Here is a 15,635-nt window from a genome sequence, read left to right as displayed (position 1 = left end):
CATACGTGGAAAGTACCCACCACCAAGTCAATCGGTTTGACCTTCACAGAGAAGAATACCTCCAATGTAAATATGTATAACTATGCGGGGGGCGCCCAGAAACCGGCGCCCTCGCGCCATGGGTTTGCAGATCGTCGCAAAGACGAGAGAAAAGGAAGAAAATGACGACGGAACGCGGGAGGGGAGGCGGTTTGAACGGTATGGGGAAAAGAGAGAAGTTCATTTCATTGCCGTGTGATGGCAACAACTACTTCGTCTTCAAGTCCTTCCACGTCTTCTTCACGTATCGACGAAGGTGAGCTGGAGCAGAAGCTGTTCCAAGTCTACAATCGGGAAGTGAAGATTTGTGATGATAATGGACAGAGCACTCAGCATATTGGTGAGTTTTGGGGGGAATCGGGGTGTTCGGGAGCCTTCAGAATCACCAATGCAGCCGCGCTCTATTGACAAGTATGGTACATTTTTTGCGTGACGGTGAACATTCGAACTTATGTGCATACCATATCGGTTATATAAATTCTAATGTTCACCGTGACGCAAAAAATGTACCATGCTTGTCAATAGAGCACGGATGCACATTGGTAGTCCCTGGCCCCATCTTGCAGGGGTGAGAAACGGATGTAACGATTCGTTTGGTGTTAATGTATACTGTATAAATATGAGAATTTGGAGGTGATGAAAACGAGTTTTTGCAAACATTTTGAACGGAGAAAGTTTTTGATAAGAAAGAGAGGGGGGGGGGGCTACTTTCGATTGAATATGTGTGAAAAACGGCTAGAAATTCGAATTTTCGGAATGGATGACGGTTTTTGCAGTTTTTTTTTCGAAAAAAGATTACCGTAAAGACTATTGTAACAGTATGCCGTTAAATCTCAGGGTTTTACGGTATTTCAGCCTTTTTGATCGAAAATCGAATTTTCAACGTAAAATAACTGAAAATTGTGATTTTTGGGTATTTGAGATTTCCGGTGCAAAAATGAGTGGAAAACGTGATTTTTAAGTGTTTTTAAACCTATTTTCGGGTATTTTCTCCGGAAAAAGTGAGCTTTTGAATTGAAACTGTTTTTATACTGGATCCAGTATGATATTCTGATTTTTCCACTCGTCAGCAAAATAGGGTTTTGAGAAGCAGAAATCTGAAAATCAGCCGAGTTCGGGCTGCTCAAAAGCTGAAATTCTTGATCATGAGGTTTGAAAGTATCAAGGCACCAACTTTCAGTGGAATCGAACTGATTTTAACTCAAAAAGCCGAAATACCGTAAAAACTGTTATATCACAGTATTTCAGTTTTTTTTCACTTAAAGGATCTAGATGTCAAAAAGTCTAAACGTGTGATTTCAAAATTACAGTAGGAAAAGTACGAAATCGGAATATTGGAATTTTTGGAGGTTTTCTTGAAATGGGGTTTTCCAACCTAACATGGATCAGAATTAGCTGAAAATTGGCCAAGATCATGAATATCAACTTTTCAGCCACTAGAACTTATCTGGAACTCAGATTTTCGACGAAATTATAACTTTTAGTTCGAAAAAAGCACTTTTGAGTCAAAAATTTCGACAAGTTTTCAGTTTTCTGTCGGGAAGTTTCACATCGAAAAATCTGAAAATCCAACAGAATCTAGTTTGATAACTTGGACCAAAAGAGTTCAAAAGTACCAACTCTCACCTATTTCAAACCGATTTCAAGTCAGAAAATGTCTGAAACTCCCCAAAAATGTGTATTTTGGCGCTTTTTTCGTGTTCAGATCCTTTATTTTCCCACATTTCTTCTGCTAAACAGGTGATCATGGGAAAAAAACAGAGTTGAACAACAAAAAATGCATCAAAAAACACATTTAAAGCGGTTCAAACCTAACAAGTGTCAGTTCCGGAAAAAATCGAATTTTAGCTTTTTCATTGAAAAATTGCTTAAAATCGATAAAAATCAAAACTTATGTCGTCAACACCTGTCGCATTCAAATTTCGCGGTCAAAAACACGCCGTAAAGACCTTTGGCAAGAAAGGATAGAGTGAGTGAGTGAGTGAGACGGTTAGAGACCGTCACCCCCTACTGTTTTTCCTCCAATTTGGTTGCCTTAGGGGAAGACAACGATTGCGTCGTCGGTAGAGTGAGTCCCCACACACTTGTCAAGGATATATTGTGTGGGGGGGGGGGGTGTCTGCCTGTTGACAGTCAGTCAGTCAGCACAAACACAAAATGGTCCAACACAAAGGTGCTTGAGACTTAGGGCCAATTAACGAGGTGTGAAATCACAAATCTATAGAAATCACAACCGATATTTGCTCTCTTAGGAGATGAATGGATGAGGCGTGAGATTCGACGGATTTGTGCGTTCGACGTGTCTGATCGATGGATTAAGATGTTTCGAAGGAAGCATGGAATACGGTTAGTGATTCCTGACGATGTGACCTACATTCATTCCGTCTCACTTTTTATAGATACTTCAGTGGACGCCGCCACGCCGACAACAACAAGGTGAACAAGTTGATACCGTTGGCGGCGTTGGACACGACAAAGGTGAAGACGTCCAACTTTTTGAAGGGTTAGTTAATTAGAAACTGTGGCGGAGGGCGGAGGGGGTGATTGATATCTGGATGTCGAAATGTGAGAAGGAGACCGGAATTTTGGAGATGTGGAGGAAGATTCAGAAATCTGACAAATTTGGAGACGGATTCAGAATCCTTCAAATTCAATAAAGCTTATATGACTGTGAAGCTGAAGACGTGGGGATTCAGAATCCGCTCTGAAATTTGAGTCTGAAAGCCTCGACTCGCCTACAGACGAGTTTTCTAAAGGATTCTGAATTCTCAGAATCTCATCGTCATTTCCAGACAATATCTATATGACTGTGAGGCTGAAGCCGTGGGGATTCTGAATCTGACGTCGAATTCAGTCTAGAAAGAAAATTAGTCGATTTGGAAGGTTTTTTTGAGCTAGAATTCATTAAAATGCCTAATTTTCTTGGAAAATCACTCTAACCCCATCCATTTCCGTTCGAATCTAGATGAAACCGTGAAGATTCTGAATCCGAGCCAGTATCAGTCTGGGATGAAAATGACGGGATTTACAAGGTTTTTCGAGCGAAAATTCATCAAAAACCCAGTACTTTTGGACAAAAAATCTCGTATTTCTCTTTTCGTTTCCAGACAATATCTATATGACTGTGAGGCTGAAGACGTGACGATTCAGAATCTGACGTCGAATTTCATCTAGGATGAAAATTAGTCGATTTGCAAGGTTTTTTGGCCGAAATTCATCAAAATGACTAATTTCCTATGAAAAAGACTCTTATCAGTATTACTCAAAAGCTGAAGACGTGAAGATTCTGAATCTGACGTCAATTGGTGCTGAAATGAATCGAGATATGAGATTTGTTGCTTAAAAACCACATGTTTTGACGCATTTGGGTTTTTTTTGGAATTTTTGAGACGGATTCAGGATCCATGAACAAATTTGAAATCTGAAAAAGATTCTGACTGAACTAAAATCGTCCAAATCTCATCTGAAAATTCCAGAACGACGAGTCCTTCGAACAAGTCGAAAAGAGTACGTCGACGTGGACAAACGAGTCAACGACGAGATAAACCGTCGTCAATCTCAAGGAGAGCGTCTAACGAATCCTTGGATCAGAGAGTACGCACAGGCTATTGGCAAGGAATTGCATCCACTCGTTGCGGATATCGAACAATTTTTCGACGCCAACTGGCTATATCGATTCAAGCGGAGGTATAGTGTTGAGTTGAAGGTAAGAGCCTTTCTTACCAATTTTCTGGTAAATTTCAGAAGAAAAAAACCATAATTGCAAACCGTGATCACTTAAAACCATAGTTGTCAAGGCCCGGCCCGGGCCGGGCCGGGCCTTGTCAGCAAAATCAGGGCCCGGCCCGGCCCGGGCAAATTGGCGCGAAAGTCAAATGTTCAAATTTTTTGAATTTTTTCGCGAAAAAGTCAAATTTTCGACTATCAGTCAGAATTAGAAGAAATTCTGAAAAATAGTCAAAAATGGTCACATTTCCGATGAAAAATTCAAAAAATTTCGAAAAAAAAATTGGAAAAAAAGGGTCATTTTTTGAAGCCGGGCCTTGACAACTATGCTTAAAATTCAATATTATGAGCTGAAAAATATACCAAAATGTAGATCTCAGCGAGCTCTACGTCCGTGATCTACTACGGGCCCGGCTAGAATGGCATTTTTCTGGCAATTTCCGCGGTTTGTGACATTTTTCACGGCCCAACGATTCGCCATTCTGCCCGTAGTAGGTCACGGGCAGAGAACTCGCTGAGATCTACATTTTGGTACATTTTTCAGCTCATAGTATTGCGTTTTAAGTGAGCTACGCACGTAGAGTTCCGACTAACCTATGCAGATGCGCTCTATTGCCAATGGGGTTACACATTGTTGTAGCGGTGAATTTTAGAACTTTCTGTGCATACCGTGGTGAACATTAGAATTTATTCGACGTTGAAAAATAAATATTTCTAATGTTCACCACGATATGCACAGAAAGTTCTAAAGTTCACCGCTACGACAAGTTGTAAGCCCTTTGACAATAGAGCGCATCTGCATAGGTTAGTCGGGACTCTACGTGGCTACGCGTTTTTTGGTAAATTTCAGAAAAAACTGATTTTCAGCCTCGAAACCTACGAGAACTCTCACCACCACCGCTTAGACTAGACGAATTCAAACTAGAACCATCAAGCGCTTCGGAAGACAACTACTACAAAATGCTCCAAATTCATCACTACCTCCATTTGCTCAACGGAAATGGGAGCGGTGTTTCGAAAGAGGAGCCAATGGCAAATTAGAAAAACCGAGAGAAAGAACAAAGAAGTATGACGAAACCTTAACTCAGTCAGTGACTCATTCATTTTCTCTATTCTTATTCCCTATTCGACCAAATAAAACTGTGCCAATTAAATACCCCAAAATTCCCAAGAAATCCTCTATTTTGTCGTCTATTTCTCCAGAAGTCTTCTCTCCAGAAGTCGGCGGCGGGGTGAAAAAAGACGGAGAAGCGAGCGAAATAGAGACATATAAATTGTTGTGGATGTGTGCGCGTGGTGCGCGGCGGCGGCGGGGCCGGCTAACACAAGGGGAGGGGTCGCACATCAAAATGACATTAGTTAGGCGAAGGGATAGCTGACGCTGACTGGTGGAATTATGTAAATCAGTAATTCCACCAGGGAGGGGAGAAGAAATTGGAGCTCATCTTTCGAAAATTCCGAACAGGAAAGACTTTTTAGTGTCGATTTACGGGTGTAAATTCACACAAGAGCGGTTTTGAGAGATTTTCGCAAGAATCTTCAAAAATTGAATTCATGTGTATATTTACGCCCGTAAATCGACGAAAAGCCAAATTTTGCTGTTTTTGAGAAGGATTTCGGCAATTTGAGAATACAGTTCAAAGTTTGTAGAAAATTGAGAGCAAAATTGTTCCCTGACAGTGAGCTCAAGTTTTGGTGTAGATTTACGGGCGTAAATTTACACCAAATCTCATTTACAGTACTCACCACAGTAAAACACGAGTTTCGAGAAGCTGGAGACCGAAATTTCAGATTGGTGTCGATTTACGAGCGTAAATCTACAAAAAGTCGAAAAAATTCAGATCTTCCGTCTCAAAACTTGTTTCGGTAGCATCTTTCAAGCAGAGTGTCGATTTACGGCCGTAAATCTACATAAAAACTGTAAAATCGTCTTTTAGTACCGACTTTTACAGTTTTCAAACGTCTACAAGAGGCCAGAAAAGGCAGATGAACCAAAAATCATGTTTGGTGTCGATTTACGAGCGTAAATCTACAAAAAAGTAGAAAATTCAGATGTTCCGTCTCAAAACTGGTTTTCGATAGCTTCTTTCATGAAAAGTGTGGATTTACGGTTGTAAATCTACAAAGAAACTGTAAAATCGTCTTTTAGTACTGATATTTACAGTTTTCAAACATCTAAAAGACCAATTGAGCGGCCAGAAAGATAAGATGAGCCAAAAATCATGTTTGGTGTCGATTTACGGCCGTAAATCCACACGGTTCCCAACTTTAAAATTCTCGAGTCTACGAGCCACCACACATGTTTTTGGAGCCAGGCTCCACAACGCTTGCTCAAGTATTAATTGTAGCAAGGGGAGGCGTGTGCGTTTTATGGAGAGAGAGAGCCACACGATTTTATGACAAAGATGTGCAACAGCCCAATTCGACTACACTGAGTCAAAAAACCACCACCATTGGGGGGGCTATTCGGGTAAAAAGAGATGAATGTTGTGGTGAGAGAAGGGGGAGGCAGCTCTCGAGAGCCAAGAGATGAGTCCCATTGAGAGAAAGAGAGACGAGAGGGAAAAGGACCCACTTCATCATCAAAAGACGAACCCGCTGGTGGGCAGTAGTGGGCAGTGGAGCACAGAGAGCACCCAGAGAGGAGGAGGACAACATTTCGTCCCGCTACTTTTCGGGTATAATCTCGTTTTTGCATCTATCATTGATGTTTTTGGGGAATTGGGGAATTCGGATGGGAATATTTTGGAAAAAACTTGTAGAAATTGGTTGTAAACAAGAAAACTACAAAAACTACAGTAGTACCATCGAATGCGTTCAATGTGTGTCGATTTACGCTCGTAAATCGACACCGAAATCGAAACTTTAGACTACAGCCACTCAAAACTAGCGATTTACAGTTCTGACACCGCCTAGATTGAGTTTCCGTGAAGAGTACTGTAAATAAAGTTCATTGTGAATTTACGCCCGTAAATCGACACAAGAAGCACTTGGTTATGTACGATTAAAGCAATTTTGAGCCTTGTTTTTTTGTAATGACAAAGAGTATGGTTTTCAGAGAAATTTTGCAATTTTTTCCAGAAAAATCGGAAATTTTCTTGAAAAATCATATTTTTCATTAAAACAAGACGTTGCCTTAATCCAAGTGTCGATTTACGGGCGTAAATTCACACTAAACTATATCTACAGTATCCATCGCGGAAACTCAATCTAGGCGGTGTGAAAACTGTAAATCGCTAGTTTTGAGTGGCTGCAGTCTAAAGTTTCGATTTCGGTGTCGATTTACGAGCGTAAATCTACACAAAACCGGAAAAATTCAGACCTTTCGTCTCAAAACTAGTTTTCGGTAGCTTTAACTTTGATAGATCGGAGGAAAACGCCAAAATTTCAAGCAGTGTCAATTTACGGTCGTAAATCTACACAGAAATTGTAAAATCGATTTACGGTGGTAAATCTACAAAAAAAAACCGGGAAAAATAAGTTTTTTGTTGTCTAAAAGAGGTTTTTACAGTCTGAGCCAAAAATCATTCTTAGTGTCGATTTACGCGCGTAAATCTATACCAAATGGAAAATTTTGTTGAAAAATCCACGGAAAAATGCGATTTTAAAAACCGATTTGAGAGCGAAAAAAAAAACGAAAAATCGGATATCCGTTGCCACAAACAAGTAGCCAAATAAGGTCTTAGAGGGCGGCTCAGAGATCATATCGTTCCGCCCGTCTAATCCAAACATGACACCGTCCGTGTAGACGGTGGAAGATGACGACCGGAAAGAAACAGACCAAACACAGCGAGAAAAGGACCATCGAGAGAGGCGGAATGCTCAAGATGAATGACCCGGGTTGCATCGTCTGTGTGTGTGTGTCACTGTTTATTTGTGTGTGCACTGTCTCTCTGTGCCGACAAGACATCAAAAGAGAGGAACGGACTGTACATTTCTCTTTTGGCAGTGTCTGCGTCTCCTCTTGCCATTTCGCAAATGGCGTCTCTGTGTTTTGAGATTGGCTGGAATTAATGTGCGCACACACAGATATGGGTAATTAAATGAAACTGATAAAATTGGAATCAAAAGATGAATATTTGAGTAGTCTTGAGCATATTTTTGGACGGTTTTTAAAAAATGGGGAAAAGTATTAGCACGGCGCGCTTTTTACAACCGCGCTCCACTGAAATGCCCTCCAAAATGGCTCTTTTTCTCTGAGTCTCTCAATTTCGCACACAATTTTCTTTGGTTTCGGTAGAGCGCGGTTGCAAGAAGCGAGCCCTGAAGTTAGGTAGCTCTAATGCCAATTCACTGTAAAAATCACGATGCCAATAAAATTTGATGGGATAAAAGGGGCGGAGCTTAGCATATTAAACTCAAAATATGCGAAAAAATCCCAGTTTTTTTTTAGAGAAAGTGTCTTTTTTTCAATCGAAAACTCAAAAATACAAATTTAAAAAAATATTTTTCAGATTCTCACGATTTTGGCACAGTGCCAAGAACTCAAAATATGCATATTTGTCAAGACCCGGCCCGGCCCGAAGGTCCGTAAAAAAAGGTCCAATTAAGCTAAAATAGGATTATCTGGCGCACCTTTGGCGCGTTTTCGAATAAGAAAATCAAATCGAAAATAGGACATTTTTCCCTACTTAGAGTAAATCCAGTGGAGAACACGTATTCGAAAAAATGTTAAATTTGAACTTTTTCTTAGCTAGATTCCAAGGAATTTCAGATGAGCTGTAAGGGGGCGGAGCTTACCATATAAGGAATCTCAAAAACAGAAAATTTTCAGATTTTTCAAAGCTTTCACTGAAAAATCGTAAAATTTGCTAGATTTCCAAGCTGAAATTTCAGCTGGAACGTCATTTTCTCGATTCCAAGCTTTTTGGATCCAAAAATCAAGAATTTCAGTGATTTTCATGCGATTTTTAGTCGAAAAACCCATTGAAAACCACCCAAAGGTGATTTTAAAGAACTTGAAAGTTCAAGAAGTCTGTGAAAATTCGTATTATTAAATCGATATTTTCAGAATTGAGTCAATTTCTGACCGTCTAGCGCTAAAAATCCACTTTTTAACCCTAAAAATCCGCGTTTTATCACTAAAAACTTACTTTTTAATACTAAAAATCCTATTTTTAACCCTAAAAATCCACTTTTTATCACTAAAAATCATATTTTAACCCTAAAAATCCACTTTTAACTCTAAAAATCCTTTTTCTTAAAAATTCCGCTCAAAAACTCACAAATCTCCAGCACTTTTATTACAACTACTGGAGATTACCGAAGATAATCTCCCCCTTTTGATCTCTTCGCCCGACTTATCTCTCCCATTTTCCCGCCAAATAAACATGATTGAGCACCCAATACATTCAAATGAATAGTGACAGTAGTCCACAGCTGGCTGATTCAAATCTATTGGATACCTATCCATCTCCTTCCCTCCCAAAAAAGGTTATAAATAATTGATGGAAAAAAGAGCCATGAATAATAAATAGCAATGGAAGAATCTATTGTTTATTGTGCAAGACGATAGGGTCAATTCGAACGAAAAATGGATGGGAAAAGGGAAACAAAAGAGACACGCAATAGCCACCCCGAGAAGTGTCTGCGTCGTCTACTATTCTTTGTAACTAATTTCTAATTTCGGCGGCTTTTGAAGTTTTTTTACTAGGAAAAATAGAAAATTAGATTTGAAACTATGTTGTAGACCCTAAAAACAATATTATGAGCTGAAAAATATACCAAAATGTAGATCTGGGCGAGGCCTATGTCACTGAACTACTCCTGACAGGATAGCTAATTGCTAATGTACCGCGAGAACGGTTTTCTTGGGAATATCTCTTTTTGGTAGAGTTGCCGGGTTTCACTAGGACGGAACCATACTTGCGAGATCTCAGCAAAAAAAATGTGGACAATTTTTATTAAAATTTTTGTCAAAAATAGTGAGAAATCCTATGCACATTCGACGTTTAGCCGAAAATTCTACTTTGTTGCAAAGAATTGCAATTTTTTCAGAATTCAATGTTTTCAATTTTCTATTGACTATGGAAGGTCATGGAGTCAGTTTGAAGTCATGAGACGTGATTTATACCATTGGAAAGCTGAAATCGCGCTGATTCCAAATATATATTTTGTTTTTGCCCTCGAGGCCTGGTATTCGAGAAAAATGAGGTCAAAGTTCGGAAAAATGTCAAATTGTTACATTTCTGGCACTCGAAAACTTCTTTGCAATTTTCGCGTGTCGGTTTTGACATTTTTCAGAAGTTTTAACCTCTTTTTCTCGTATACCAGGCCTCGAGGGCAAAAACAAAATATATATTTGGAATCAGCGCGATTTCAGCTTTCCAATGGTATAAATCACGTCTCATGACTTCAAACTGACTCCATGACCTTCCATAGTCAGTACAAAATTGAAAATTTTGAATTTTTTAAAAACTTCAATTTTTTGCAACATAGTAGAATAAGCAGTTTTTCTTCAACTTTCGCATATATATCTGAAAAATGGGCGGAGCTATAGAAAAATTGTCAAATACAAAAATGTAGCCATGTTTTTGATCTACACATCTCTATTATATTCAAACTCTCCGACAAAATTTGAGACCACGACGGGTCCAGAACGCGGTAACCGTAAAAATTACAAGCCGGGTCGAAACTTTTTTTTCGAAAATTGTTCGATTTTTTGGAAAAATTTTCTGTAAAGACTGTTTTTTTGAACATTTCAAAGGTTTTTCAGAGATACACTTGAGAAAAAATATGGAAAATTTTCAGAGAAAAAATTTTTTTCCGAAAAATTAAAATCCGGTCCGACCAGGAATATTGCAACTCTGGCACATTCTCTATCTTCAGAGACCAATTCTTAGATAATAAGTCAAATAAAATGGTGTGAACGGTGTGCAGATGTCACCAAATCTCTGCTCCGTTCACCACCTGTCATCACCATTTACGGGCGGGCGAGAAGAGAAAAAACGGGCGGTGCACACTATTTCCACGTAATTAGATACCATCTTCTCTCCAAATGTTACTCCCTTTTTTATTCCACTTCCCTGGCGAAAAGATTTTTTGATCTATCAAGATAGAGATGGAGGGGCGGTGATCGATTGTCACGGTTTTATTTTTATTTGTCGGCGTTTTTTCTATTAGAAAAAGGGCGATTAAATTAGTGATCAGATCTGAGGGGTTTTTGATGAATTGGACTGGTTTTATAACTAGAAACACAAAGAAAAACTCATTAATTTGGTTTCAAACTGCAAAAATAGGAAAAAATAGGAAAATTTAGTGCTAAAATGAATAGAAATCGGCCACGGGTGGTTTCTAGGTCAAGCGGAAGGTGAAAGTTATCAGTAAAAATTGATTAAACAGCGAAAATTTGGCTGAAAAGGGGGAAAATGAAGCGAAAAATTATTATTTTGAAAAAGAAATTGAAGACCGTTGCGAGACCCGAAAAGAAAATTGGCTGTGCGCCTTTAAAAGATTACGGTATTTTTTTTCAAAGGAAAAAATGGATTTTTAGTTAAAATTGTTTTAAAAATAGCAGATTTTCGGTCTTTTTTTGAGTAAAATTATGTTTTTATTTTTTAAAAAATATCAAAATCGCTTATTTTTTCTGTCGAAATTCAGAGAAAAGAGCGAAGAAAACAGAAAAAATCGTTCGCAACTATTTTTAATGGGTCAAGGGACACTTCGTACCGGTCAATATTTATATTTATCGATAAAAACCCGAAAACTCGTAAATAATTATATTCTATCAACAAGAAAAAAGGAAGAGCTATAAAAATAGTTTTGCATGATTTGGATCGTTGCAAGACCCGCGTAGTAAATTCGCTATGCGCCTTTAAAGATTACTGTATTTTAGTTTTTTATGCAAATTTCAGACGATTTGAGTTGTTTTTCGGAGTATTTAAAAATTAAAATTTTCATAAACTTGAAAACGGAGAAAATTGAGAATAAAAGACATAAATGATAACCAGTTTACATTCGAAACATCATCAAAACTTAGTGAGCTTGCCTCTCCGTGTGCATTATTACATCTAAACCGGTTACTTGTCAGTTGCACTCGGCCATCGAGAAATAGTGTGTGATATGGAGAGAGTGACGAGAGAAAAGTAAGAAATTGGAGAGCCACTCTCCGGCAGATTATGTTGTAACATGTAGACGATCAATGATGCGCAAGACGGGAGAAAATATTTAATTTATTTCAAGGATAACATCGAACTACAACAGTTTTTGAGTCAGAAATGTAATTGAATAATTTTCGACATGCCAATAAAAACATACAAATCACAGCGGTACCGCACACGAATGTTGTCCCGATAATACACATTCTGAAATAAAATTTTTACTGATTTCTATCTGAAAATTCGTAAATTTCATTGATAATTCTCAAAAACTCCCGGACAATTCCCGAAAACACGAATTTTCAGTCATAAAATGCTGAAAAAGAGGTCAGTGATGGCCGAACTTTTTCCATTGGGTTTCTAGGCCAGCGGAAAGTTCGTAATTTTAGAACTTTTGTATCAAATATTCTTAAAAACTCAAAAAAAAACGATTTTCAGTGTTAAAAATGAGAAAAACAGTGATGGCCGGACTTTTCCATCATTGTTTCTTTCATTTATCAGACTGAAAGTCGTTTTTTTTTTGAGTTTTCGAAGGATTCTTGATACAAAAGTTCGCAAATTACGAACTTTCCGCTGGCCTAGAAACCCAATGGAAAAAGTTCGGCACTCACTGACCTCTTTTTCAGCATTTTATGACTGAAAATTTGCGTTTTTTGAGTGTTTTCAGAGAAAATGTCTAATTTTTAAGTTTTCAAATATATTTACACTCAAAGCGCAAGAGGGTCTCAGAACGAAACACAGTAACTTTTCGTGTCGAGACCTATGAATTTTCAGAAAAAGGTATTACCACGAAAGACAGTAATCTTGGTTTTTCTGTAAGATTTCGAAAAATGGGTCTCGCCACGAAAAACCGCAATCAAAAGTACTGGGTAGCACTGAGAATTGACTGAATAATGTATTTTTGACCTTTTTTTTCTTCCTCAGATTTTCGAAATCCGGGGAAGAAAAAGGTTTCCCGGATTTTCCAAAATTCAAAGAAGAAGAAGAAGAAGAGGAGATTCTGAACTAGGAATTCTAGATTCTAGTTCAGTTTAGCTATAAAAATAGGAATCGACTCAAAAATGTCTTTTTTCTTCTTCTTTTTTCTTCTCCGGATTTAGGAATTTGGGTAAAAAGAAGGATTTTCGGATTTTGAAAATCCGGGGAAGAAAAAAGAATCTAAACAGGAAAATTGCGACTTCTTGTTTAGTTCAATTAGATGAGTTGGCATTGAATCGGAATTTTTTTTTCTTCCTCAGATTTTCAAAATCCGGGAAAGAAAAGGTTTCCCGGAATTTCAAAATTTGGAGAAGAAGAAGAGATTCTGAATCAGAAATTCTAGATTCTAGTTCTGTTTAGCTTTAAAAATAGGAATTGACTCAAAAATGTCTTTTTTGTCCTTCTTTTTTCTTCTCAGGATTTTTAAAATCTGGGGAAGAAAAAGGTTTCCCGGATTTTCAAAATTCAGAGAAGAAGAAAAAGAAGAGATTCTGAATCAGAAACTCTAGATTCTAGATAAATGCGAAAAATTACTTCAAAATAATCTCCAATTTCTGCTGAGTCTTTCCATCCGACAGCAAATCATGCCGAAATCGATCCCACCAGTCGAAATTATGTCCGGATTCTGAGTAACCTTTTTCCATCGCAATCGCCACCGAATACAGTAATCCAATAGTCGACGAGTGACGAATACAGTAATGGAGAAGGCTCATAGAGGGGGGAAGGGGAAAAATAGAAAATAGAGAAAATGCCTAGATCAAATCCGGCCAGAAATCCTGCCGGCGGCTGCACACCGAATCATATGCGAGTGTCAAAAAGAGGAATTGAATTGGATTAGATCGAATTGGAGAGAGAGAACTATTTGAAATGTTCGATTCGATACGAACAAACATCGGCGGAGAGAGCCAAACAAGAGAGAGCGAGAGGTTAACCAGAGGGAAACAAGGGGATCGGTTACACATAAAGAAACAAGAAAAGTCGAGTTTCTACTTGCTAAAAAAAGAAATAGAGAGGTGACAAGTTGATTACTCGTCTAGTGGAGTATTTTTGGTTGAAATCTTTAGAGAAATGAGATTTTTTCAGAAATTCCCTTTCAAATTTTACTCAAAAATGTCTTTTTTGTTCTCCGGATTTTCAAAATCCGGAGAAGAAGAAGAAGAAGAAGAGATTCTAAATCATGAATTCTAGATTCTAGTTCTGTTCAGCCATAAAAATTTTCTTTTTCTTCTCCGGATTTTAGGAGGGGATCGGTTACACATAAAGAAACAAGAAAAGTCTTGTTGAACTTGCGAAAAAAGAAGTAGAGAGAGAGGTGACAAGTTGATTACTTGTCAGGTGGAATTGAAATTTTTCAGAAATTCAATTACGAAATTCAAACTTTTCGAGAAAATTGTAGTCAAAATCGCATTTCTGTAAGTCAAAAATCTGATTTTCTGGGTAAAATTTGAAGGAAAAAAGACTCATTTATGGTGAAAACTGTGGAAAATGTCTTTTTTGTCCTTCTTTTTTCTTCTCCAAATTTTCAAAATCCGGGAAAAAAAAAGGTTTTTCGGATTTTCAAAAAAACCTAGCAATATTTTATGGAAAAAATACTGATTTATGCTGAAAACTGTGGAATGTAATTTTTCGGATTTTTTCTACAAGAAAAACTTTTTTTTATAATTGCGAAATTTTCAGAAATTCTTCTTTTTCAATAGAAAATCAACACAAAAGAATGGAAGATCAGGTGAGAATTGACTCAAAATGTCTTTTTTGTCCTTCTTTTTTCTTCTCCGGTTTTTCAAAATCCGGGGAAGAAAAAGGTTTCCCGGATTTTCAAAGTTTAGAGAAGAAGAAGAAGAGATTCTGAATCAGAAATTCTAGTTTCTAGTTCTGTTTAGTTTTAAAAATAGTAATTGACTTTAAAATGTCTTTTTTGTTCTTTTTTTTTCTTCTCCGGATATTCAAAATCCGGGGAAAAAAAGGTTTCCCGGATTTTCAAAATCAGGAGAAGAAGAAGAAGAAAAGATTCTAAATCATGAATTCTAGATTTCTTTTTTCTTCTCCGGATTTTAGGAGGGGATCGGTTACACATAAAGAAACAAGAAAAGTCTTGTTGAACTTGCGAAAAAAGAAGTAGAGAGAGAGAGAGGTGACAATTTGATTACTTGTCAAGTGGGGAAAAACGAGGTAATGATCTTCCGATCTGTGAAGAGAGAATGAGCAAATAATACATATATATTTACCATCTTAATAAATACAAGCTGCCGTAACATTGATAATATCACATAATAACCAAGAAAATATTCAAAAAAATTTGTAGAGTTACGGACGTAAATCTAATTTGAGAACTTTTGAATTTAAAAAAAAACTCAAAAAAGCAATTTCCGGTCCGAAAAATGAGAAAAAAGGGTACTGAATTCAAGTGTATAATTACGCCCGTAAATCGACACCAAACCAAATTTTTGGTGTTTTTGAGAACAATATCGCTTAATTTTTTTTCTAATTCTGAATGATAGTCGGAAACTTGACTTTTTCGCGAAAAAATTTGAGTTTTCGGGCCAATTTTCCAGGCCTTGGCAAGTATGCCAAAACATTTTTGTATAAATTTACGGGCATACACACATGAATTCAAAACCGGGTTTTCTCATTTCTCGGACCGAAAATCGTTTTTTTTTGAGTTTTTGAACGATTTTTGGTACAAAAATTATAAAATTACCAGATTGCAATTATTTTACGGCCGTAAATCCACATAAATATCACAAATTACAACAAAATGAGCAGAAAAATCACAATAAATTAGTACATAAATATTTA

The 15,635-nt window shown here is 37.5% G+C and overlaps 1 protein-coding gene across 1 annotated transcript; it reads left to right on the top strand.

The window, feature by feature from the left end:
- Positions 1 to 237: 237 nt before the first annotated feature.
- On the top strand, positions 238 to 4,806 carry GCK72_000445 (uncharacterized protein; the record flags this gene model as incomplete). The annotated part of the gene is made up of 5 exons (XM_053722498.1): positions 238 to 379; positions 2,292 to 2,385; positions 2,439 to 2,542; positions 3,516 to 3,745; positions 4,633 to 4,806. The coding sequence occupies 5 exons, from the start codon at positions 238 to 240 to the stop codon at positions 4,804 to 4,806; spliced, it is 744 nt and encodes a 247-aa protein (XP_053591143.1).
- Positions 4,807 to 15,635: the final 10,829 nt, after the last annotated feature.

The sequence above is a fragment of the Caenorhabditis remanei genome, chromosome I, assembly GCF_010183535.1.
Source record: "Caenorhabditis remanei strain PX506 chromosome I, whole genome shotgun sequence".
NCBI classification, from domain to species: Eukaryota; Metazoa; Nematoda; class Chromadorea; order Rhabditida; family Rhabditidae; genus Caenorhabditis; species Caenorhabditis remanei.
This window is presented reverse-complemented; position numbering and strand designations above follow the sequence as displayed.